The sequence below is a fragment of the Panthera tigris genome, chromosome B2, assembly GCF_018350195.1.
Source record: "Panthera tigris isolate Pti1 chromosome B2, P.tigris_Pti1_mat1.1, whole genome shotgun sequence".
NCBI classification, from domain to species: Eukaryota; Metazoa; Chordata; class Mammalia; order Carnivora; family Felidae; genus Panthera; species Panthera tigris.
The window spans coordinates 3,198,639-3,225,666 of record NC_056664.1 but is presented as its reverse complement, the minus strand read 5'-3'; the positions used below and the strand labels follow the sequence as shown (position 1 = coordinate 3,225,666).

The 27,028-nt window shown below is 44.0% G+C and overlaps 1 protein-coding gene across 4 annotated transcripts; it reads right to left on the bottom strand.

The window, feature by feature from the left end:
* Positions 1-3,107: 3,107 nt before the first annotated feature.
* Positions 3,108-18,164, bottom strand: LOC102958868 (zinc finger protein 883-like). Of its 4 annotated transcripts, none has more exons than XM_015540645.2 (4): positions 17,711-18,164; positions 17,164-17,254; positions 10,382-10,445; positions 3,108-6,439 (listed from the first exon to the last, which is right to left on the bottom strand). In XM_015540645.2, the coding sequence occupies exon 4, from the start codon at positions 6,253-6,255 to the stop codon at positions 4,333-4,335; it is 1,923 nt and encodes a 640-aa protein (XP_015396131.1). In that variant the 5' UTR covers positions 6,256-6,439; positions 10,382-10,445; positions 17,164-17,254; positions 17,711-18,164; the 3' UTR covers positions 3,108-4,332. The 4 variants fall into 4 exon arrangements, 3 of the variants coding, with proteins under 3 accessions (XP_015396131.1, XP_042841397.1, XP_042841398.1); XM_042985463.1 differs by lacking the exon at positions 10,382-10,445 and adding an exon at positions 9,130-9,189; XR_006217424.1 differs by lacking the exons at positions 3,108-6,439; positions 10,382-10,445 and adding an exon at positions 15,703-16,430.
* Positions 18,165-27,028: the final 8,864 nt, after the last annotated feature.

The window sequence follows — 27,028 nt, the reverse complement described above, 5'->3', positions numbered from 1 at the left end:
TGGACACCACGCTGTGTGCCTTCATGAGGTTTTAGAGGGAGGGGTTTTTTTTCATTGAAGAAAAATTGGCATATAACATTAGTAGCAGGTGCACCACATAATAGCTTGGTATTTGTATACAATAGGAAGTTATCACCATACAAGTGGTGCCCTCCACCCATCCTCCAGCCCCCTCCCCTTCCCCTCGACAACTACCAGTCTGCTTTCTGTATCTGTGAGTTTTGTTTTGTGTGTTCATTTGCTTTGTGTTTTAGAAAGCACATGAAGTGAGATCAGACAGCACTTCTCTGACTTGGTTCCCTCCACCCGCGTGGAGCGTGGCCCGGGGCTGAGTGAGGGGCTCCCGGGAGCCCAGGTGATGCAGGCCAGGGGTGCTGGGGACCCGCACTCGGGGCGGCAGTGTTCCCCTGTGCCCCTGAAGTCGCGAGACGGTGCTCACCAGCACCTCCATCATCTGGAGATAGTCCCAACTGCTCCCTGCCCCTCCGGCAGCCACCATGAGATTAGCAGTGATCTCCCTTACAAGGAATCCAGGCAGCTCTGGAGGAGAGAGTCAGCCCGGGGACCTTGAAAACGAGGGTATCTCAGGCCCCAGAGCCCCTGGGGCCCCCAGAGAGAAGCGCCTCTTGCTCCCCAAGCCAGATGTTCTAGGGGTGTCCCCGCCCCAGCACAGGTCCCCAGGTTCAGGGGTGCCTGCGGTGGGACACACACCCCTCCCTGCTCAGGGAGAAACCCCCGCCCTCAAGGTCCCTCCTGGTTTGTGTCTGCTCCCCGGAGGTGGGGGTCTTGGGTGAAACCGCATCTCCCCTCCCCTGCCCCCCCGCCTTGGCCTTTTCCTCCCTTGCTGTGGAGGGCTCCGCTCAGCTGGATTTTGGGTCTCTTTCGGCCGTATCGCTTTGGTTTCCAGATAGGCTGGAGGAAAACCAGTGCTCCAGTTTCTCGGACAGACTTGTGCAAAGAGCGCACGAGCACACGCCAACACAGACCTTCACCCGGCTTGAAACCCGTTTGAGATATCCTTGGTCACGTGCCTGCTTTGGGGGTGCCTGTACTTGGCTTGGTGCTCAGCTCTGGGCGCATCGCGTGGCGAGAAAGGCCTTATAGTAAACGTTAACGCATTTAGAAATCAGCTGAATTTCCCCTTGCGGATGGGGAGCACGGCCTGCCCCTCCTGAGAGCGCCTGGCCTGTGCAGACCGGTCTCCCTGCTTCCCCTGTTCCCCAGCGGCCCTAGGGGACCACCTGCCAGCCTGCCCTCCAGACTGAACTCCTGGGCCCTGCGTTATGAAGCCAGGGCGTTTCTACTGCAATGTCAGCGACAAGGAGCACAACCACTCTGAGATCACAGCTGGCTGTTTATTACCATTCTCCCCTTTACAACGACACATGACTTTGCTCCTTCTCCTTCTGCAGGACATGAGGTCACAGCGGTGGGGTTTGGGAGTGGTGCTGGGGTCCAGAGCCCACGGCCAAGAGAGAATTCTTGAGGTGTCCTCAGGGCAAAAAGGTGGTTTTATTAAAGCTCGGGGACAGGACATGTGGGCAGGAAGAACTGTCCCAGGACCATGAGCAGAGACGATTATATACTACGGGGTTGGGGGAGGTAAAGTCACGGGGAGGTTTCCAGCGGGACTTTCATACCTACAGAAGACACAGGATGCAGGAGAGCCAGCTATCCTCAAGCCAAGGTTGTCTTCCCCTCTAGCAAATCATTAGCATTAAGACAGTAGGAGCTCCTGGAGGAATGTTGTACTCTGTCTTTGCCTGAGTATTTGTCAAAGGGCTGCAGGTTCTAAGGAAAGTTGATTTTACCTGCCATTTCCTCCTGCCTTTGTTCCCATATCACTATGGCCCATTTACGGTCAATGGGATATAAGTAATATAATGCACAAAACTTCCAGATTAGGTCACACTCCTAGTGGGAGAGAGATGTCCTTTCACTTCTGCCGTCTTGAAGAGGGAGAAGATGCCTGGATGTCAAGGCCAAGGCACACAGCGAGGATGATGGGGCAACGGGACTGAAAGCCTGTGTTCCTGCCATCTTGGAGTTCCCATGCCCAGGGAGCCCCCGTGCTCATGTGCATAATCTGTGTGCCACCACTGGTCTGGGTCTGTTATGAGAGACACCCCTAATCCTAACAAATGCAAACTCTCTGAATACCGAGCCAAACCTGGTTGCTAAGGGGTTGATAAAGGAAATCATCTAGGTATAACACATATAACGCATGCTTCCTCAGTCAACGGTAAACAGCACCTTCCTTTCCTGAGTCACGGCACCTGCTTCCCTCCTGTGGTGCTCCCGAGCACTGCCCTCCCTCAGTCAGCGCCCCTACAGCACCCTCCCTCCCTCCGTCAGTGCTCCCACAGCATCCACCCTCCCTCCATTAGGGCTCGCACGGTGGCTGCCCTCCCTCCGTCAGTGCTCCCAGGGTGACCACCCTCCCTCTCTCAATGGTCCCACAGTATCTGCCTTCCCTCTGACAATGCTCCCATGGTGCCCTTCATCCTTCCTTCCGTGAGTGCTCCCACAGCACCACCCTCCCTCTGTCAATGCTCCCATGGCATCCATCCTCCCTCAGTCAGTGCTCCCACAGGGCCCGCCCTCTCTCCTTCTGTGCTCCCACAGCATCGACCTTTCCTCAGTGAGTGCTCCCACAGGGCCCGCCATCCCTCCATCAGTGCTCCCATGGTACCCGCCCTTCTTTAGTCAGTGGTAAACAGCATCTTCCCTTCCTCAATCAATGAAGATTACTGAACATCTACTATATTTCTACTTTGACTTAGTTTCTGTGAAGGTTTAAAACTAAGGTATAGAACCTACTTTCCATATTCCTACTGAGCATCAAGGAACCACTAGGTACTAAAAAGTCCATGTGAATAAATGTTACAGAAATGCAAAGAAAAAAGAGATGAGTGCTGATCACCATCATCACCAGCATCACTGTCATCACCATCATCATCACCATCACCACCATCATCACCAGCATCGTCACCATCATCACTGTCATCACCACCATCATCATACCATCACCACCACCATCACCATCATCATCACCATCACCACCATCATCACCATCACCATCACCACCATCACCATCATCACCCCATCATCACCATCGTCATCACCATCATCATCACCATCATCACCACCACCACCCGACACTGTGTGTGTGCCAGGCCATAAGATGAAGCTTGAAAGAGACAGGGCTGAGAAAGGTAAACAAGAAGGGTATACTAAGTGCAGTTAGCACATGGTCAGAGTGGGAAAGCGATGTTTGCTGCAGGGGGAAACAGGCTGAGAAAGCAACAACAAAAATGCCACAAAACAGCTTTATGACAGTCTTAAACTTGTGCTCAGAGTTTTTAAATCCATTGCATAATTTGCTAAAGTAGTCTCCTATTCCAAAACCATTAAATTTGCTTAGTTATCAAATTCCTTTTAAATATTGTTTCTTTGATTATAAAACAATGCACAGGCATGACAGAAAATCTGGAAAAAAATTAACTGGTCAACTTAGTATCACAGGCTTCTGAAATACATCTTCATATTTTCAGGCTATTGTCTCTGTAATCACAGGAAAAAGACCAGAGACCAACGGACTTTCCTAGATCAACATTCATTTTCATTCACGTGGCCTTTACATATTTAGGTGGAAATGGCAAATACACTTTCCAATTTCATCTGTTCTTAGAAATCTGCTCAAGACTTTAGAACTGCTTTCCAGTTCTTTTTCACTTGGGACATGATAGCAACCAATTGAACTTAATAGAAAAAATTTATATTGCACCATTAAGTTTGGGTGGATTCTAGGTAACCCAGCCTTTACCAATAATTTGATTCATTCTTTTTGAGGTTTTATCCAACACCATATTCTTAATCAAGAAAAGATCCCAACCTTCCTACTGCAACAATTAACAGAATTCATATTACTTTATCTCTTAATTTCCTTGAATATTCATAGTATGTTTAATTTTGGAGGACCCATGGTAATAAATAGTGTGTAGGCCGTATCTTTATTGAATCCATAATGACGGCCACATCCTCACAATGTAAATCAGAACTGTTGTAGAATAAATAGGTCACAATTTAAGAATCACCTCTGTAAAAGCCTACATTGGTAATAAATAAAATAAATGTGGATCTTAAAGATCATTTAGTCAGACCTTCAAATTTTTCAGGTGAGTAAATTAAGGCTTAAAGAGGTAAAGTGACTTACCCTCAAGTAAGCAATGCACTTAGTTAGTAATAGAGCTGAGATTAGAACCCAGGACCTCTAAAACCCATAAATGCGCTCTTCCCACTAAGCCATGTGGCCACTCTAGTTGACAGTTTTCAAGATCCTTCTGTTTGCCTGGTCTCCACAGAAGCCAGACTCTCAAGGCGTTCGGAGGACTTCTCTCCAGTGTGAGATTTTTCACGTTGAACAGAAGAGTTTTGCTTAACGGTTTTCCTACAGGCAGTATGTATATTTGCTTTCTCTGCACTGTGAATTTTCTGGTGTTTTGTAAGATACGTGCTCTGGCTAAAGGCTTTTCCACATTCATTACATTTGTAGAGTTTCTCTTCAGTATGAGTCTTCTGATGTTTTTTAAGGTCCGTCCCCCGGCTGAAGGCTCTGCCACATTCACTGCATGCATAAGGCTTCTCTCCAGTATGAATGATTTGATGTTGAATGAGGCCTGAGCAGTAACTAAAGGCTTTTCCACATTCACTACATTTATAGGATTTTTCACTAGAATGAGTTTTCTGGTGATTTCTGAGGTTCGTACTCTGACTGAAGGCTTTTCCACATACGTTACACTTATAGGGTTTCTCTCCAGTGTGAGTTCTCTGATGTTGAATAAGTGCTGACCTATCACTAAAGGCTTTTCCGCAGTCACTGCATTTATAGGGCTTCTCTCCAGTATGAATTCTCTTATGTTGAATAAGGGCTGAGCAGAAACTGAAAGCTTTCCCACAATCATTACATTCATAGGGCTTCTCACCAGTGTGAGTTCTCTGATGCTGGATATGCCCTGAGCGGTCACTGAAAGCTTTCCCACATTCATTACACCTGTAGGGTTTTTCTCCAGTGTGAACCCTCATGTGTTGCGTAAGGAACGAACTCTGGGCAAAAGTTTTCTCACACTCATGACATTTATATGGTTTATCTCCTGTGTGACTCCTCTGATGTTGAGTAAGGTATGTGCTTCTGCTAAAGGTTTTGCCACATTCCTTACATTCGTAGGGTTTCTCCCCAGTATGAGTTCTTTGATGGCGAGTGAGAGCTGAGTAGTTACCAAAGGCTTTCCCACATTCACTACATTCATAGGGCTTCTCCCCAGTGTGAATTCTTTGATGCTGGATGAGGGCTGAACAGTCACTAAAGGCATTCCCACATTCACTGCACCTGTATGGTCTTTCTCCAGTATGTGTTCTCTGGTGTTGAATCAGGTCGGAGCAGTAGCTGAAAGCTTTCCCACAGTCATTGCATTCATGAGGTTTCTCCCCAGTGTGGATGATATGATGTCGAATAAGAGCGGAGTGATCACTGAAGGCTTTTCCACAGTCATTACATTCATAGGGCTTTTCTCCCGTATGAATTCTTTGATGTTGAGTAAGATGTGCACTCTGACTGAAGGTTTTACCACATTCACTGCATTCGTAAGGTTTCTCTCCAGTATGAATTCTCTGATGTAGAGTAAGATGCGTGCTCTGGCTAAAAGCCTTTCCACATTCAAGACATTTATAGGGTTTCTCACCAGTGTGAATTCTTTGATGCTGAGTAAGGTATGTGCTACGACTAAACGTCTTACCGCATTCAGTGCACTCATAAGGTTTCTCCCCACTATGAATTCTCTGATGTTGAATAAGGACTGAACAATAACTGAAGGCCTTCCCACATTCATTGCATTTGTAGGGCTTTTCCCCTGTGTGAGTCTTCTGATGGTTTGTTAGGTGGGAACTCTGGTTAAATCCCTTTCCGCATTCGTTACATCTGTAGGGTCGCTCTCCAGTATGCGTTCTTTCATGCTGAATAAGAGTGGTGTGGTCTCTTAAGGCTTTCCCGCATCCACTACATTCACAAGGTCTCTTTCCATCACACTCCCTTTGTATAATTAAGTCTGAGTTTTGTTGGAAGATTTTCCCACGTGTAGCATGTTCACGAACACACTGTTCTGCAGGCACACACCGCTCCGAAACTATTGCTTGTACAGTGACAGCTTTTCCAAATTCATTAGCTTCTATACCTCTTTCTTGGGCAGGAATTTCCATGCAGGTGACTTTGTCTTGTCCCAGATGTGCTGATTCTTAACCTGTTCTCTGGGTCTCCAGGTACCTCCCAATACAGACTTTATCTTTGTAAGTTCTTCCGTGTTTATTCCTCGGGATGGAATTTCTTTGAAAATGTCCTGCTGCTGTAGTGTTGACTTCTCGGCTTCAGGTGCAGACTTGCCGTCTGCAAGACATGAAAGTCCAAAGCTGGAATATAAGAAGCTGCTCTGTGAGGAATGGGGTCATGAAGCTGTGAACACTGAGATCACACAACAGGGCGGTGTAAATATTACCTGCTCTCTGGGGAGGAAATGCTAGTGGTGTGAAGGGGTTGGAGCTAAATCAAAGTGACCGAAGGGAATGGAGCAAACACGGTCAGGTGAGAAGGTGGTTCAGGAAAAGCCTAAACTGAAGAGATTACAAAAAAGAAGAACATGAAGATGAGGAGGTATTAGGAAAGGAGAACTGTGATCAAAGAGAAATGGCTTCTAGGGAGTCTTCTGTGAGAAAAGTACTTAGTCAGCATTGAAACTATTATCCCAAAGCCCGTTAAGAGCTCTTTAAATGTCTCTTTAAAAAACCTTTTCTTTTGGGGCGCCTGGGTGGCTCCGTCAGTGAAGTGTCCGGCTTCAGCTCAGGTCATGATTTCACGATTCGTGGGTTCGAGCCCCGCGTCGGGCTCTGTGCTGACGGCTGGGAGCCTGGAGCCTGCTTCCTATTCTGTGTCTCCCTCTCTCTCTGCCCCTCCCCCACTCACACTCTATCTCTCTCTCAAAAATGAATAAACATTAAAAAAAAAAACTTTTCTTTTTGAGCCTGATGTTGGGTGCAGAGAGTACATAAAAAGAAAAGCTTAAGGGGCGCCTGGGTGGCTCAGTCGGTTAAGCGGCCGACTTCAGCTCAGGTCACGATCTCGCGGTCCGTGGGTTCGAGCCACGCGTCGGGCTCTGGGCTGATGGCTCAGAGCCTGGAGCCTGCTTCCGATTCTGTGTCTCCCTCTCTCTCTGACCCTCCCCCGTTCATGCTCTGTCTCTCTCTGTCTCAAAAATAAATAAAACGTTAAAAAAAATTAAAAAAAAAAAGAAAAGCTTAAAAACAACAACAACAACAACAAAAACATTTCTTTTAAATTTGTTTTTTTGACTTACACAAAACAATACTTTTACCTAATTCCCCTTTGGTGAATAACTGCTACTGACATTACTGTCTTACATTTAATGTAAGAAGAGGGAAAGAAAAGGAAAGTTTGAATAGGGAGAAATCTACTCTTTTGCAATGAAAAATAATTCTCATGGCTTTCCAAGGACAACGTATTTCTTTTTTACTCTCAGTCATGGACAGAAAGACAAGAAACACTATGAATAGAAGACAAACAAGAGAGATGACCCTTCATCTTCTATGTTAGCGTGTCTAGAAGTAGTCTTTAATTATGGGTTCACGCTTAAGACCGAGTTACCGATGTGCTGGTTGAAAGTTAAGTGCTTGTGTGTAAGCACATGATAAATGATGGGTTTCATCGCAGGACTGCTGGGCACGGACTTGGCTGTTTCATTAGACGACCCCCAAGTGTTAGCACCTATGCAGTCTTTTACTTTGGGCTGGTAAGGTTCCCCAGAAGGGATAGTAAGCAGATTTGTTCACTTAAACATCTGTTTTCAGTGATCACGGCATATCACAGGCAAGCATTAAACACAAGGAATTAGTGGTCTTATTAACTGTATTCCCAACATTCAACGTTCATTCCTCATGTAACCCATCATTCCTTCTCCTGCCCCCAAAGTCTTTCTTTCCTTCCTGATTTTGCCCACCTAAATCTTGACCATATTTTAGAGCCCCACTCAAATTACATAAGCCCCATGACAGTCTTAACTCCCATTTTCCGGATCTCCCACAATATTTACTGTACTGTTTCAACTTCTAATTTCAATACCTAAAAGCCATGCCTTTTGTTGTTTACCCCTTATGTGATGTGCACATATTTGTGTCTCCAGGGTTACTGTTTCTTGTCTTGGGGGGAAAGAAACTTGGAAGACTCTTTTGGCTGTGGAGCTAACAGTTATTGAATTTATTCCGAGCTGACCCACAATATTGACATAGTTAATTCTCCTAAAAACCCCGTGAGGTGGAAAACAGGATCTTACTTTAAGGGAGGTTCAGGGTGCTGAAGTCACTTGCCTCAAGTTACACATAAGCCAGAATTCCAGAGTTGAATCTTAATCTCTGCTGCCCTAGGGAGCTGCCTGATGGAGCAGAGGATAATGGGTAAAGACACAGAAAATCCAGAGCTTTAATCCCACTTTTCTATGACTATCTGTGTGACATCAGGGAAGCCGTCCCATCTGGCCTCTTTCCAGTCCTCAATACCACTTACGGTGTGAATTTTTTCCAAATACTTAAGTTCTTCTCCTACTTTTGAGATGGAGGTCCTTCGTGAGCTGACCCGTCACCAGTCAGCCTCACCATTTGTCACTCTCACACACACCCTACGCTCCAGCCACCCTGTGTCCACTTCCTAGCACTTACCAAGTCTCTCACGTCTCCCTGCACTTGATCTTTTGTCCAGAACTGCCCTTGAGCCACCTACTGTTTGCTATGCCGATTCCTGCTCATTCTTCAGGATTCAGTTCTAACGTCACCTGTTCTAGGCTCCTTATCTATGTTCTCTTAGCCTCTGTCATCATAAAATAATTGTTCCTACAAATAATAACAGCTAATATTTAACAAGCATTTATGCTTTGAACAATCACTGTTCTAAGTACTTTACATGTATTTAATCACTTATCCTTTACTGGAACTCCATGGGTAGAAGCTATTTTTGTCTCCATTTTACGAGTGAGGGAAGGGGCATAAACCCATAAAGCCCTGTGCACGGACCTCTAGCCACGTGTGGCTGCTGGACACCAGAAACATGGCCACGCCAAACTGAGCTGTACTCTGTGTAAAATACACACCAGATTTTGAAGATTAAAAAAAAAAAAAAAGGAAAATGTCTCATTAATAAGTTTGTATACTGATTACGTGTTAAAAAGTTTTACACACACGGGATTCAAAAAAAGATATCCTTAAAGTTAATTCTACTTGTTTCTCATTACTTTTCTTAAACATGACTACTAGGAAATTTTTTAAATGACACATGTGGTTTGCATTATATTTCTACTGGTCATGTTGGCTTAGAGAGTTTAGGGCATTTGTGCAAAGGCTGCACAGCTAGTAAGTGGCAGAGCCAGGATTAAAGCCAGCCCCAGAGCCCCTTCTTCACCACTGCTCCCATGCTGTGTCCGCACTACTCCATCACGGCACCCACCAGTGTTTTCACTGGACGTTGAGCTTCTGGAGGTCACGGACTAAAGTCTTTAACCTCCGAGCCCTCAACTCCTGGGATGGTTTTTGGCACACAGACTATGCCTGACGAATGCTTGGTGAGTGGACAAATGCTGGTGGTTTTCTTATGAGAATGCCCCAATGACAGCCGTTTTTAAAGATAAGTCCGGCCAGGTGTGTGTGTGTGCGTGTTTGTTTGTTGTTGTCCTTTTTTGGCAACCAAGCCCTAGAAATTACTTAAAGCTAAAGGTGAGTTAAAGCCATTACCCTAATATTTGGAACAGTACATGTTTGAGAGCATCTACTGCATAAACGCTAAGAGGGATTTTCAGCCCGTAAACCACAACAACCACTGCAGAACAACTTTTCGCAGATACCCGTTATTAAGAGGCACAAACAGAAACCACTGAAGGAACCCACGGAGGAGTCAGAAAATCAGGTGAACTGGAGCTCTGTGCTGTCACGCACAGCATGAGAAGGTGGGTTCGTGAAGGACAGCGAACTCAATAGATACAAGGAGGCTAAGGAAATCAGACTCTCCTGAAAGAAAAGGAGTGACGCTCTTTGTAAGTGCACTGAGTACGATGGGGAGAGACAGCTAACTCGTAGAATACGCAGACACGGCGGGCATGCTGGACTTCTGACACTGGGAATTTAAAACTACTGTAATTAATAAGCTAAATGGTCGAATGGAGAAAGTAGACAGCAGGCAAGAGCAGATGGGCGGTGTAAGCACAACCAAAAAGACATGCTAGAGATTTAAAACACAACCAGCAGAAACGAAGAGTGCCTTCGAAGAACTCACTAGCAGACTGGACACCGTTGACAAGACCATCTCCAAGAGAATGCAGCAACGGGACCCCCAAAACCTAAAAAGCAAAAAGCATAAAGTCGGAAAAAAAACCAGAACAGACCCTTGGGAACCCTGTCCCAGGTATCTCTTCGTCTGGCTGTTCATCTGTAACCTTTATCGCATCCTTGACAATCCACTAAATGGTCAACCTAAGCGTTTCCCTGGGTCCTGTGGGCTGTCCTGGCAAATGATCTAATCCAAGGAGGGAGGTCATGGGACCCTCTGACTTGTAGCCAAGTCAGACGGGTCGTGGGCAATCCGGGGACCCGCTACTTGCCACCGGCATCTGAAGTGGGGGGGCCATCCTGTGAGACTGAGCACGTACCCCCTGGGGTCCTCGCTAGCTCTGATTAGGGTCCGAACTGAACTGGACACCCAGCTGGTGTCACAGAGAATTGCACATTTTACCATTATAATAATGCCTCCTGATTATCTTCCTCCTTCCAAGTATTTTTAGGATACCTCTGCTTTTGGTGCTCGCTTCGGATACCTCTGTTTTGGAATAAATGACTGAATGAATAAACCTTTATTCTTTCAACCAATATTTATTGAACCCGGTGCTCAATACTGACAATACAGAGCTTAACAAAACATGGTACCTGATCGCACAGAGCTGAGTGTCTAGGAGATAAACAATAACCAAATAGTCACACAAACAAATATGTAACTGTAGTTGTGACAGGTGTCATAGAGAAGAGTCGTGTGAGGCCATGAGCGTCTTTAATAAGGCGATCTGACCTGGTCGGGGTTTCGGCGGGGTTTACTTGAAGAGACGATGCTGGGCTAAATCCCGAGGGATCAGTAGGAGTCACCGGGGCGACAAGATAAAGAAAAGCGCCCCAAGCAGAGGAAGCAGCAGCTGGTGCGAAGGCAGCATCACTCCAGGGGACACGTGAGGGTGAGACGCTGAAGAAGGCCGCGTGCACGGAGCAGATAAGGTGTATGAAAGAACGGGGGGTGGGGGGTGGGTGGAGAATGCCACTGCAGGGGGAGAGGCCAGCTCTGGGAGGTCACAGCCCGGGCAAGAGCATACAGTCTTCAACCTGACACAGGAAGAAGCCATCTCAGAGGAGGGGACAGAAGATGACAAAAGCAGATCTGGGTGCTAGAAAGGCTCTCTCTCTGGCAGGGAGTAGGGAGGTGGAAAGGCCAGAATGGACACGAAACAGTACTGGTGTGGATGCTGCAGAAATCTAGGCGAGATGAGAACGCAGATTAGAGAAAGTGAGCAGAGACAGAAAGAAGGGACACATTGGCAATACACAATTGACACAATGTGCCAATACACATTGGCAACGTAGGAGGCAACGTTGACAGGGCGTGGTGACAAGCTGGACACGCGGGCGAGACAGAAGGGGCTGTAACGGTGCACTTCCGGGTCTCTGGCTATCGTGACTGGGAGATGGGCCTCTTTACCATGACAAGGCACACTGACAGACGACCAAGCGTGTCTTTTGGATTTTTTTTTTTCCGATTGTTGCCGAAGCGATTAAGTTCTTCAGGATGAAGGAAAATGACACCAGATGGAAATTCTGATCCCCACAAAGAAATTTAAAGTATTAGAAATGGTAAATATCTGGGTAAATTAAAATGTAAGAGCTTGCTTTTATCTAATTTTTTTATCATACATACGACTATGTAAAGGAAAAATTATAACACTGCCTAGTACAATTCATAACATATGTACAGGTAATACATGAGCCAGCTAGAACAAAAGAATGGAGTGTGGTAATTGGACCTATGTGGTTGTAAGGTTTCCACATTTTTGCGGGAAGTGAAATGTTAATGCTAAGAAGACTGAAGAATTAAGGATGTATATTGTAATCCCTAGAGGAACTGCTAAAAATAATAATGAAAAGGAGAACAGCTCCTTTTTAGCACAGCTAAAAAGCTAATAGGAAAACTTAAAACAAATATCTAAAAGTATTTAAATGGTCCACAAAACAGAAGAAAAGGAAAATCAGGGGAAAACAAAGGGATGAACAATGGTGAGACAAACCCAAACGTACCAGTAATTACAGTAAATTCAAATAGTCGAAACCAGGGGTTGACAAATTATGGCCTGAGGGCCAATCTGGCCGATACCGGTTTCTGAAGATAAAGTTTTACTGGATCATAGCTGCACCCATTCATTTACACACCGTCTACCGTGGCTTTCTCTTTTTTTTTTTTTTTTTTTTTTTTTTAACGTTTATTTATTTTTGAGACAGAGAGAGACAGAGCATGAACAGGGGAGGGTCAGAGAGAGGGAGACACAGAATCTGAAACAGGCTCCAGGCTCTGAGCTGTCAGCACAGAGCCCAACGCGGGGCTCGAACTCACAGACCGCAAGATCATGACCTGAGCCGAAGTCGGCCACCCACCCGACTGAGCCACCCAGGCGCCCCCCGCGGCTTTCTCTTTATTGGCAGAGTTGAGTGAATGGCCCACCAAGGCTGGAGTATTTACCATTTGGCTCTTAAAGAAAAAAGCCTGTCTAATCCCCCTCTAAGCTCTCCGATTAAAAGGCAGAGATCAAGATAGAGAAGACAAACTATATACTTTCTACAAGAGACATTACTTCCTATGTGAAGTCATAGATCAAGGGTAAATGGATAGAGACAGATTTATTATGCAAACTGTAAGAAGGCTGGATGGCTATATTGTCAGATAATAACAGATTTCATGATAGAATATTGTCAGAGCTGAAAAGGGACGTTTCTTAATGTTCAACAGCCATCTCTCAACAATTGACCAAATGCACTTTAAAAAACAGTAAGGACACAGAAGATCTGAATGACGTTGCCAGACACCTTGACCTGTTTGCTATTTAGTACACAACTGTACTAAAGTGTGGACTGCTGAATCCACACTTTAAGTCCCCAGGGGCATTCACTAGGACAGACCAGATGCCAGGCCAGAACAATACTCAGTAGGTTTAAACAGATGGGAATCAGCAGCCGAGCTGAGACTTGCCCTTCTAGCCACAATGAACTTCTAGCCACGGTGAAATAACAAGAAGCAGGTTTATCCTCCTGCCTGGAACAACCAAGAAATATATGAACAATGACAAAACTGGAGGTGACAATATGGATTTCGACAGAGGACAAAATATATAAAACAATGGTAAGATACCAGACGTCCAGTAATAACGGTGACCCCTGCCCTGGTGTGGTAGGCAGCCTGTGAGATGACCCTCAATGACCCGGGACCCATTCCCAGCCTTGTGTAATTCCCTTCTCTTGAGTAACACGCGTCAACCAATAAAATATTGCAACACTGAGGGAATGATGAGGTTACTAAAGAATGTTATTTCCGTCCTGGTAGTGGACTCTTGCTGACTCTGAAGAGGCTGAAACACTGGAGGTCTGTGTGGCACGGAACCGAAGGTGGCCTCCATCCACGAGCCGACAAGAAGCTAAGTTCCTCGGTCCAAGAACTCAACAAACCGAATCCTGCCAACAACCACTTAAGTAAGTTAGGAAGTGAATCCTTCCCCGCTTGAGCCTTCGGATAAGATCCCAGACCTCGCTGATGCCTTGATTGCAGGCCTTGCAAAAGACCATGAAGTAGAGGATCCAGTTAAGCCATGTTCCATTCCTGACCCTGGGATAATAACGCATGTTGTTTTAAGCCTGCAAAGTGTCGGGGGTGACTTGTTATATAGCAAGAGATAACTAATCTCTCCAACTGCCTGCCTGCTGAGTTTCCAGGCTGTAGCATAGGGCTAGGGGATCCATATGTAAGAACTGAACAGGGGGAGTGCGGAGTCTGGGGAGGCCTATGTGGCCAGAGTTTGCTGAACAGAGTAGTGAGAAAAGAGACTTGTAGAGAGAACTCTGGAGATCTTCAGAGGGCCCCCCTTGAGTATATAGCAAGGTGTACATCACCATATGCGTGCGAGGAAACTACTCAAGGCCAGGAAAAGAACTATTTAAAAGTATTACAGGTAACGGTGCACAGAGCTCACACAGGGCCCATTTTGACAGCCAAACTAGGAAACTGCACGATACACGAAATACTGCATTGAATCCACAGAACGGTCGTCTTAGTATGAGGAAAAAATTAGCCCTAGGCTGAGAACTGCTTCGATCCCACTTAACAAATCTTAAAAGCAAGACGTGGAAGGATCAAATTGTTTCCAAGTATCCCAGATAAAAGCTCAGAAATACCTTTAGGAACACAAAACTACCTAGCACTCAAAAAGAAAAATTTATAATGCTTGGCATCCAAACAAAGATCACTAGAGGAAAAAAAAGAATAAAATTACAACCCACAATGAAAAAGAATCAGTCAAATGAAACTAATCTGAATGAACAGAGGTGAGAATTACAATTAATACAGCTACAGTCCACGTGTCCAAATAAGTAGAGAGCAGTGGAGGAAATTTTAAAAAAGGTTCAAACAGAATTTCTAGAAATAAAAGACTAATGATCAAGATGAAAAATGCACTGATGGGTCAATGGCAAAGTAGACACTGCAAAAGTAAAGGTTAGTGAACTTCAGATAGCAACAGAAACATTCCAAAAATAAATAAATTTTTTTTAAAAGAATGAACAGCGTATCAGTGAGGTGGGGGGCAAATTTAAACAGACTAATATTTGTGCACTTGAAATCTACAGACTGGGGGAGTGGGGCAGAAAAAGTATGTCAGGAAATAGTGGCCGAAAACTGTACAAATCTGATGAAAACTACAGACCCGCAGACCCAAGAAGTTCAACAAATTCTAAGCTCAGAAACACGGTGAAAACTAAACCAATGCATGTAATAATCAATTTAGTCAAAACTAGTGATAAAGAGAAAATCTTAAAAATCAGCCAGAGAGAAAAAAAGACACATTGCATACAGAAGAACACAGACAACACGTCAGAAACCATGCGATCAAGAGGACGATGGAGGAACTTCTTTAAAGTTCTTACAAAGAGAAAACACCTGTCACCTTAGAGTTGTATATACAGAGGAAATGCCTTTCAAAAATGAAAGTAAAATAAAGGCATTTTTCAGATGTAAGAAGACTGAGATCATTCACAATATATTCTCTGAGAAAAATGGAATTAGCAACCAGTCACAACAAGATATCCAGAAAAATCGCCATATAATTAGAAATTAAACAGTGCTAAATCAATTATTCAAGAAATTATTATTTTTTAAATTTTTTAAGAAGTGTATTTATTTGGCAAGAGAGAGAGCAAGTGCATGTGCAGGCACAAGCAGGGGAGGGACAGAGAGGAGGAGAGAGAATCCCAAGAAGGCTCCGCACCATCAGCGTAGAGCCCGATGTGGGGATCGAACTCGCAAACTGCGAGATCATGACCTGAGCGGAGATCACGAGTCAGGTGCTTAACAGACTGTGCCACCCAGCATCCCCTTTATTTATCTTCTTATCAAGTTATAAGAAATGTAAGAAAATATTTTGAACATAATGATAACATACATAACAAATCAAAATTTGTGAGCTATAGCTATAGAAGCACTGAGTAGAACTGTCCAAAATAACTTCGGAAATGAGGAAAACTTTCTGTCCCTGGGCTGTCAAATACAGCAGTGGCCATAAGGATTTGAAATATGGCTAGTACAAGTAAGGAGGTGAGCGCTTAATTTCATTTCATTTTAATTAATTTAACTTTAAATAGCTACCTATGGCTAGGGGGTTCTTCAACCGGGACAATACAGTTCTAGATCTTGATTTGGTAGATGTTTCACAACCATAAACAATTGTTAAAACTCAAACCATTCAAATAAAATTGATGAAGATAATTGTATGTAAAATACACCTCAAAGCTGGGCAAAAAATAGGAAGGGTACAGTTGCAAAGGTGTATAAACTATGAAGAGGGAGAAGGGAAAATTAAAGGTCTTGGAAATGTAGGATGGATGGGATCCAAGGCGCAGACAGAAGGGCAGACAGCCCTCTACTAACATGGGAGGGATGAAGAATGTGATGACACAGATCTGGGCAGATTTATGTTGGTTTCAGGAGGGTGAAAGGGTTCTCAGCCGAGAGACTGTATTTTCCTTGCCATCTGTGAAGAAAATAGAGCGGTTCAAGGTTTGAGGAGGCCAGAACTGAAATCTTCCTTACACACAACCACAGAGTTTTGTTTCTGTTTTCAGTGATTACTTTGTTTTCAATGATTTTTCTATAAAGGCAACTACCATCGAAATCAAGGTACTTTGTTCTGAGTTTTTACTAAGATTCGGTCAGGTTTTTTTTGTTTGTTTGTTTTTTGTTTGTTTTGTTTTTTTGGGGGGGGGCCTGAGTTGCAGTGTGTTCCTTTTTCTTTCTCCTTTATTCTAAAGTTAGGGCATTATATAGCCTTAAGAATTATGTACGTTAGTTTTACCCATTTCATAAATTTCATTTCAGGATAGAAATGAGGGCATTCCACAATACTTGTGATAAAAAAGGGCCTGCTGAGTCTGAAAAAGTGGAGAACCACGGATACGCTGGGTCATTTAACCTCACAGCAACTCCCTGATAAAGTTACTCAAAAAAGTTAAGTAACTGGTCTCAGGTCACCGCACAATCAATAAATCTCAAACCAGCATTCAAATTCAGACCGGTTTGCTTTTCAAAACCAGGCTGAATGAAAACTTATGTTCACAGAAAAACCTGTACCTGAACATTTAGAGCAGCATGATTCATAATTACCAAAACCGGGAAACAATCTAAATGTTCTTTAACAGGTAAGCAGATGAAAAACAAACAAACTACCGTCTATTTAGTGGAATATTACTGAGCGATACGGAACTCACACAAGACAAATGAGTCTCCAAGGCCTGGTGCTGAGTGACAGAAGCCAGCCCCAGGAGGTTATACAGAGTCAGATTCCATCTCTAGGACGTTCTGGAAAAGACAAAAGGAGAGAGATGGGGCACGGTCTGCGGCTACCGGCGGTTAGCAGTGGGGGGCAGGGGTGACTACGATAAAGGCAGCAGTGGGGGCAGGGGTGACCACGATAAAGGCAGGTGTGTGGCGAGCATCCTGCCGGTGCTGGTGGCTGCACCTGTCCGTACAGCTGTTAGATCGGCACGCCCCCCTGCGGTACGGTGACTGTGAAACTGATCAAACCAGGCCTTCTTCCTGGAACCGCGAAGGATAAAAGGCCGGCGTGGGAGGAGGGGTCCCGGGGAGCGACACCGGAGGGGCTTTGCTCGGGGCTCCACACAGATCCCACCTGTCTCCCCACCTTCGCGAAGAGCTCCTCCCCTCGTGCTGAGTCCCCAGGGAAGCGACAGGACAGCTGTGTCCCCACGTCCCGGGCCCACCTCACCCCCACACCCCGCCCGGCCGAGGTCTCACCTCTCCCGCCGGGGCCTCTCGCAGGCTGCCTCCCGGCGCTACCGCAGCTCTGCTCCCTCAATGGCTCGGGGGGGGGGGGCGAGTCCCCTCCGCTCCTCCCTGCGGGACCCCCAGGCCGCGCGTGGGACCACCAGGGCCGCCAGCGCCGGGCTCCGAGGCCCGGAGGCCGCCTCACCCGGGAGACCGAGCCCCTCGAAGACACCGCGCAGATCCGGGCCCGGGGGGGGGTGGGCGTGCCGAACCCCGACCCCGCCCGTCTCGAGGGCCACAGCTGGCGCAGGTGAAAAGGCGACTCCCCGCCCCTTCCGAAAGGGCAAGGCCCTGCGAAACTTCGGGGCCTGCGGGACCTGACCCACCAGTCCCGAGCCAGGGGCACCGACTACCGGGTCCCGGTCCCAAAGGAACTACGCCTGAGCAGCTCTCGGCTCCACAGGACCCGCTCTTTCTCCGCAAACATTTCCCAGCCACGTCTGCGGCTGCGCGGACTCGGCGGGGGGGGGGGGGGGGAGGGGGGGGCGGGTCTGCAGACGTCCACGTGACCCTAACTGGGCGGGGTCTGGGCGTGGCCGCTGGGGAGCCGGACTTGTCTGGGAGAACGTTCGGTATACTGTCCTGGTCTGGTCGGTGCGGCACAGCCTCGGGGAGTGGGGTTTTCTTGAGTAACTCGCGTGCAGTTTAGTTCCTCGGTTTTACAGCACTGACTCTGCTCTCGTAAGCGAAGGAGAAAGGAAGCCTCCTGCTATCGTCTCTCGACATACATTGAACCACTAAAATCCCAGAGCCACAGGAAAATCAGATTCCATAGCAACAGGCAGTGTGCCAGGCACTCTTCTCCGCGCTTTGTATGTATTATCTCGTTTGAGAAAGCGAAGTCAGCTCTGCCATTAACCAGACTCCGATGACACGGATAGAGCCTGCTGCAAAGCTAACAGCAAATATTTCTCCCCAATTGGTCATACATATTGCAGTTGTGAAATTTCACAGTTTTTTTTTTTAATTTTTTAATCTTTATTTTTGAGAGAGAGAGACAGCGTGTGAGCAGGGAGGAGCAGAGAGAGAGGGAGATACAGAATCGGAGCTGTCAACACAGAGCCTGACGTGGGGCTTGAACTGTGAGATCAGGACCCGAGGTGAAGTTGGAGGCTTAACCGACTGAGCCACCCAGGCGCACAATGATCCTCTTTAAAGATTTCCTACGTTCTTACTAATGGTATGCCCACCTTTGCCTTGCTACTCCTTTTTTTTTTTTTTTTTTAAGAAAAAACTAGTGAGAAATCTTCTTTGCTAAAATCAGAGACCGTCAGAAACTATTTGACATCGTTCTCAGGATACATCAACATCCCACTCTTGCCAGGGGAATTCGAGCCATTTTCAACAGAAACAATCTCTATTTCCAAACCGGGTGCAGAGCTTCAGATACAGCATTTTCACACACAACATGTCACGTTTATGTTAACTTGGAGATTTCTAAAACAACAGGCCTGTGTCTATTTTTTAATCCAGACCGACCTTGCATTGAGCCGATCAAAAAAAAAAAAATATGCTGCTTTATTTAATTTTACCTAAAATTTACTCTTCCTCGAAATCCTACAATAACCCTGCTTCATTCTTTGTGAGATGTTCCATGTTTCTACTGGTAAAGGTCTACCTTGTTCAGTGAATGAATAAACCGAATTTTGTTGGACTATACATTTATTCCTGGTAGTCCTTATCAGATGTGTTTTAGCACATTTCACCTCAAAACATAAGCTCCAACAGAGACTGGCACATTGTAGATAATCAAATAATTTTTGAATAAGTGATTGATGTCATTATTATTAACCTCATTTTACAGATGAGAAAACGGTCTCAGAGAGGTTAAATACCTTGCCCAAGGTCACCCATGATTTGACTACAGGAGCTCACTTTTTTTTTTTTTTTACAGGAGTTCACATTCTTAATTGTTGTGCTGTGTGCCCTAATGCTCACCCAAGATAGGTGGTGCTTAAAATTTCACAACTAGCAAATGGCCAAACTAGGATTAGAGTCCATGTCTAATCCCAGTCCAATTATTCTCCTACTCTATCTACTGTGGGTGTGTGTGTGTGTGTGTGTGTGTGTGAGAGAGAGAGAGAGAGAGAGAGAGAGATGTACACTCTAGCTCATCTGCTCATCTGCCTGACCTTGGATAGACACCGATATTTTTACCAATAACAATATCTCCAAGATCCAAACACTGTCATATTTAAGATAGAAAGTCTCAGATTCCATCCCTCGGTAAGGTATAGCCTTGATGTTGCTTGTTCATTCTAACAGTGAAGGAGGTGAGTGAAAGGGCCCAGCACTGAGAAGCACCTTGGTGGCTGTAAGAAGTCAGTAATGAGCAGAGAAGAACACCTCCTGGTGCTGAACAAGTGTCATCTCCGAAAACGTCTTGTTCCTCCTTCAGTGGATGAACCTGAAAAGACAACCATCAATGGATTCGTCTGATCGTCTCTCTACATTTCTTGAGTCTCATATCCTTACATCTAATCAAGCCTCCGAGAATGGGCGGGATTTTGAGACCCCTCAGTGTGAGGCACTCTCTCTCGGCAGATGACAAAAGGAACATCTGAAAGAAATCAGGGACAGTTAAGAGAGTCAAACACAGCTCAGAATTATCTAGAACGTCATTGCTCCCAAATGAAAAATTGCCATGAAGATTCAAATAAAGCAAAATTGGAAAAACAAAAGCAATTCTATCTGGAAAAATTAAAAACTACAAAAGCATTGTCCGCATAAACTGGGAAAGATGAAGGCTCATGACCTTCAATAAGGCCGCAGAACATGGCAATGTATGTACATACAAGTGTGTATTGTGTGTGTGGAGGGAAATTGATGGGGCTGTGCTTGACTCTGGATCCTACAGTCTTGCAAATCTAAATAAAGAGCTCATTTTACAAACTTCTCAAGAACGTGTGCATGTTTTAAAGAAAAAAAAATCACATGATCTGAAAGAGAAATAATAGAAATCAATGGGCTGTTCACATAACTTTTTTTCAAATATTTGTTGAGAGTATTTTTAAGTATACAGGTGAACGATGTGACAAATGTATACGCTTGAGTAAGCACCACCCCCCATCATGATCCAGAACACTTCTGTGTCTCCAGAAGGTTCCCTGTGTTCTCTTGCAGGCAGGATCCCTCTATAGAACATTTTAAAGATTTCCCATTGAATATATGAAACCAGAATTTTTTTTTTAACGTTTATTTATTTTTGACACAGAGAGAGACAGAGCATGAACGGGGGAGGGTCAGAGAGAGAGGGAGACACAGAATCTGAATCAGGCTCCAGGCTCCGAGCTGTCAGCACAGAGCCCGATGCGGGGCTCGAACTCACAGACCACTAGATCATGACCTGAGCCGAAGTCGGTCGCTTAACCGACTGAGCCACCCAGGTGCCCCGAAACCAGAAAATTTTTATTAACATATTTGGATCATTGATTCTATAATAAAAATTTATATGCTATTTTGTTAGAAGCTATGTCTCTTGGCATTTGTTAACCAACTTTAACTGATTTTGCCAATGAAAAATAACATTATTGACTCTTACGTAATCCAACTACCCCAAATGCCAGCTGCTAGAGTTGTACCAAAATAACCATCATCTCATTACCTCATCAATGAATGGATTAAATTGAAGTTAATGGGGGGTGCCTGGGTGGCTCAGTTGGTGGAGCGTGCAACTCTTGGTCTCAGAGCTGTAGGTTCAAGCCCCACATTGGGCATAGAGATTACTTATTTTTTTATTTTTTTTAATGTTTATTTATTTCTGAGACAGACAGAGACAGAGCATGAGTGGGGAAGGGGCAGAGAGAGAGGGAGACACAGAATCCGAAGCAGGCTCCAGGCTCCCAGCTGTCAGCACAGAGCCTGATGCGGGGCCGAACTCACAAAGCATGAGATCATGACCCGAGCCCAAGTCGGTCACTCAACCAACTGAGCCACCCGGGCGCCCCGGGTATAGAGATTACTTAAAAAAAATAGAACATTTTAAAAATGAGAGCGGGCAGAGGAATTATTGAAAATATTGAAATGAACGGGATGTTAATTTAATATGTTCATTTCAAACTTTTATCTATTTATTTAAAAGTGTATGGCCCAGGGGTGCCTGGGTGGCTCAGTCGGTTAAGCATCCAACTTTTGGTTTCAGCTCATGATCTCATGGTTCAAGTTCAAGGCCCACGTCGGGCTCTGTGCTGGCAACGTGGAGCCTGCTTGGGATTCTGTCTCTTTCTCCCTCTCTCTCTGCCCCTCCCCCACTCACACTGTTTCTGTCTCTCTGAAAACTAATAAACTTTAAAAAATAAAATAAAATAAAATATATGGCCCCGGGAACTTCAGTTAGGTGGAATCAATAGATATTGTTAACTTTATATGTTTTTTCCCCCCATAAATATTAACTGATCCTCTCAATGGGCCAGGCACTGTGCTAAGTACCAGAACACAGAAGTGTGGACTCTATCAAATATGACGTGGTCTGTGTATTAATTTAAAAAATAAAAGCGCAACCTAAGAAATGCCTGGAACATTGTTTCGCCACCCACCATATGTATATATACACACACAGGCCAATGTCCCTGATGAATATAGATGCAAAAATTGTCAACGAAATATTAACAAACCAAATTCAACACTAGATTAAAAGGATCATACACCATGATCAAATGGGACTTTTCCCTGGGACGCAAGGATGGTTTAACACATACAAATCAATAAACCACATTAATAGGATGAAAGACAAAAATCGTGTTATGATCTCAACAGATGCAGAAAAAGCATCAGACGAAACTCAACATGTTTTCATGATAGAAAACACTCACATCGGGTATAAGATGAACACACCTCAACATAATAGAGGCCGTATATGAGAAACATGCAGCCAACATCGTACTTGATGGTGGAAGGTTGAAAGCTTTCCCTCTGACATCAGGAACAGGCAAGAGTGTCCCCTCTCACCATTCTTTTCAACATAGTACTGGAAGTTCTATCCAGTTAGGCAAGAAAATGAAACAAAAGGCATCCAAATCAGAAAGGAAGAAGGAAAATCGTCTGTTTGTTGATGATATGATCTTGTATACAGAAAAAATGTCACACAGTCCCCAAAAATGGCTGGAATGGGAGCACCTGCGTGGCTCAGTCAGTGAAAAGCCTGACTCTTGATCTCAGCTCAGGTCTTGATCGCAGGGCTGTGAATTCAAGCACTGCGCTGGGCTCCACGCCGGGCACCTACTTAAAAAAATTGAAGTTAATGGAAGTTTAACTTGTATTTTCCATTTAATGTTATTGAACACTAGCCTAAAGATTAGACAAATAACTTGTATACGTTGCCATTGTTTCTGTTGTCAACGTATGGCTGTATTATAACTGTTGCCATATAATTTAGGGTATATTTTAAATTGTGTTTGAATTCACACTGTTTAATAACAGCCAACTAAAACCAAATAGAAGTAAGTCTGGGGAGAGATGAGGGAATCAAGTTTCACAATTCATCATGTTTAGGTCCTTTCTGGTTTCTTTCTCAGATGCTGAGGGGATCTCAAGGGAACTCAGATTTACGATCATCTTACCTTCTGACCTGAGGCCCAATCTCTTAAAATGATGTGACCTTACTGAAATATGGATAATTAGGATCCATTCATGAAGCATGATGACGTGGTACTTTTTAAACCAAGTGCCAAGTAATAAGAAATAGGCTCAGAGATAACTAACTGTGTGTCTTTCCTAATCTTCTACTTCTTTACTAGTAAGTTCAAAGGAGAGAAGATAGTCTTCAAAAAGCACATGCCTAGATCCTGAAGAATTTATTCTTATAAAACACACCTTGAAAATCACTCTCTTCCCATGTTGTCTTTCCGTCTTAGATAAGATCCTGTGGTGTTGGAGATGAGGAAGTGAAGAGAAGCATAGTGATGAATGGATGGCTCTGTGTTGGGGATGAGGAAGTGAAGCATAGTGGAATGAATGGCTCTGTTTAGGGGTTTAGCCATTTAAAAGATGTCCCCTTGCTTCTTCAGGTCCTCTGGAATTGTCTCTGTCACGGGTGGGAAGACTTATGTGATAGATACTTGGATTCCCAGCTTCTTTGAATAGAACTTGTGGAAATAGAATTTGGGGTGATCTTCTCAATAAAAAATTTTTCTTAATTTTTATGTGGGTGCTTCTGTTTCCATTTGGGGCACTCTTTTTTTTTTTATTTTTTATTCAAGTATACCTGGCATATGATGTTCTATTAGTTTCAGGGACACAACATAGTAATTCAATAATTCTATACACTGCACAATGCTCACCATGATAAGAATAGTTACCAGCTGTCACCATACAACGTTATTACGAGATTTTTCTACTATACTCCCTATGCTGTACTTTTCATCCCTGTGACATATTTGTTCTATAAGGGAATTTCTTTTTTTTTTTTTTTAATTTCAGAAAGCTTCTGAAGATGAGAGCATAAAAAATCTGGCCAAAAATTTATTAATGAATGATGTAAGTATTTAAATGGAGTCTCTCTATAAAACACTGATAGAAAGCTGAAATATCAGAACTACACAGTACCCGTCCTCAAGTATCTTACAAAATTTATTTGGCAGTATCTTGCTCACAACGCTAACTTGATCACCTTTCATGAAATATCAAGTCTTACTTAAACTTTCCTTGTTTTACCAGTGAAATCTTTGATCTCTGGTGATGGCTGACATTTACGTGAAGTCATTAATATATTCATCACATTCACAGAATTTCTAGGTAGCGTGAGTTATCGGATGCTTAAAGGAATTTTACTCTGGCTGAAGGCTTTCTCAGACCGACTATGTCCGTAGGGTCTTTTCTGGAGTGTGTGGTCTTTTGATGTTTGATGAGACTTGTGCTCTGGGTAAAGATTTTGCTACATTCACCACATTCGTAAGTTTCTTTCCAGGATGAGTTGTCTGATGTGTGGTAAGATTTGAACTCTGGCCAGTGGCTTTCCCACACTGGCTACATTCATAGGGTCTCTCTCCAGTGGTTTTTTTTCTGATGTTTGGCAAGATTTGAGCTCTGGCTAAAAGCCTTCCCCCGTTATGTTCATAAAGGTTCCTTCCAGTGTGGATTACTTGATGTAAGGCAAGGTGTGAACTCTGGCGATTCCCTCTCTCACATTCATTACACCCGTAGGGTTTTTCTCCAGTGTGTATTTGCCAATGCTGAATCAGAACTGACTGGTTTTAAAAGGCTTTCTCAGATTCATTACACTCACAGGGTTTCTCTTCAGTGTGTATTCTTCTGTTTAATAAGTGTTTAATGAGCCAGGGCTGAAGGACTTTTCATACTCATATGATTTCTCACCAGTATGAGTTCTCTGATGTTTAATAAGAGAAGAATTCTAGCTGAAAGTTTTGACACAATCATTGCATTTAAAGGATTTCTCTCCACTGTGGATTTTCTGATGCTGAGTAGAGGTTAGATTGTCACTGAAGACTTTCTGACTATTACATTCAGAAGATTTCTCTCTAAAATGAGATGATGAATGATGAGTCTTTAGATGACTATTAAAATGATCATAACTGAACAATTTCCCACATTCCTTAGATTTGCATGGCTTCTCAACGCTGTATATTTGATGAGGTCTTGCTTTCTGTTTGAATATATCTTCAGTCTTATCACATTTATATGGTCTCTCCCTCCTATAGGAATTTTTTGTTGTGTAGTAAGAAATGGTTTTGCAAACTTTGTATTTGCCTGGCCCTCTCTTAGATGAGTATTTTCTTGCTAGCAAACAACATTTGATCCGATACTCTTTGCTGCTCTCCCTGCTGGCTCTGCAACCTATTCTTTTAAAATCTTTTTTTTAACGTTTATTTATTTTTGAGACAGAGAGAGACAGAGCATGAACAGGGGAGGGTCAGAGAGAGAGGGAGACACAGAATCTGAAACAGGCTCCAGGCTCTGAGCTGTCAGCACAGAGCCCGACACCGGGCTCGAACCCACAGACCGCGAGACCATGACCTGAGCTGAAGGCAGCTGCTTAACTGACTGAGCCACCCAGGCACCCCTCTGCAACCTATTCTTACATTCCAAATCTTCCCCCAAGTTTAGGTCTTAAGGACCATCTTTTGTGGGTCTTTCCATTATTGCCCCCAAGGCTAAATCTTCTTCAAAAACATCTTGGTTTTCAATAGACTCCTTGGTCTCTAGACTATTTTCTCAACCCGAAGAAAATTTTCAAGATTCATGCCTTTTGTGCTGAGTGAAAAGAAACTGGTAAAGATGAAGGGATGTCATGAAATTAAATATGTTCACAGATATATATGGCTCTTACACTCTGAAACATGTCTTTGCATTTAATAGAACTCAGGGATGGGAAAGGAGAAAAGGTACATTGGGACAAGAATGGCAGGAAAGGGGAGCACATCAATCTATATACAGAATTCAAAATGTGAGAGAAGGAAAGTGATCTGGTGGGAAGCATCATCAGAAATTAGTGACATATAAGACACACACACACACACACACACACACACACACACATTTCAAGTTAGTGTTTTCCTCTTCTTCAGATCAATATTCAACAGGGGAACTGCTGGACCATAAAGTAGTCCTATTTTTAACTTTTTGAGGAGCCTCCATACTGTTTTCCACAGTGGATACACCAATTTACATTCCCATCAACAGTACGTGAGGGTTTGCTTTCCTTCACATCCTTACTAACATTTGTTATTTCTTTTCATTTTTTGGTAATAGCCATTCTAACGGATGTAAGGTGATAATCTCATTGTGGTTTAGATTTGCATTTCCCTGATGATGAGTGATGTTGAGCATCTTTTCATGTACCTGTTTCTTTGGAAACAGGAAAATGCCTTTGGAAAAATGCCTATTCAGATCTTCTGCCCATGTTTTAGTTGGGGTGTTTGGCTTGTTTGTTGTTGTTGTTGTTGCTTATTTGCATGTGGTTTTTGTTGTTTTTTTTGCTCTTGAGTTGCACGAATCCGTCATATATTTTGGGTAATAGCCTCTTACTACTTAAATGATTCGCAATTTCTTCCTCCCATTTAGTAGGTTGTCTTCTCATTTTGTTGGTGGTTTCCTTTGCTGTGTAGAAGCGTGTTAGTTTGATGAAGAGCCACTTGTTTATTCTTGCTTTTGTTGCTTTTGCTTTTGGTGTCAGATCCAAAAAATCATTGCTAAGACCTGTGTCAAGTAGCTTACTGCCTACGCCTTCTTCTAGGAGTTGTATGACTTCAGGTCCTGCAGTCAGGTCTTTACTCCGTTTGAGTTAAATTTTATGCATGGTGTAAGAGAGTGGTCCAGTTTCATTCTTTTGCA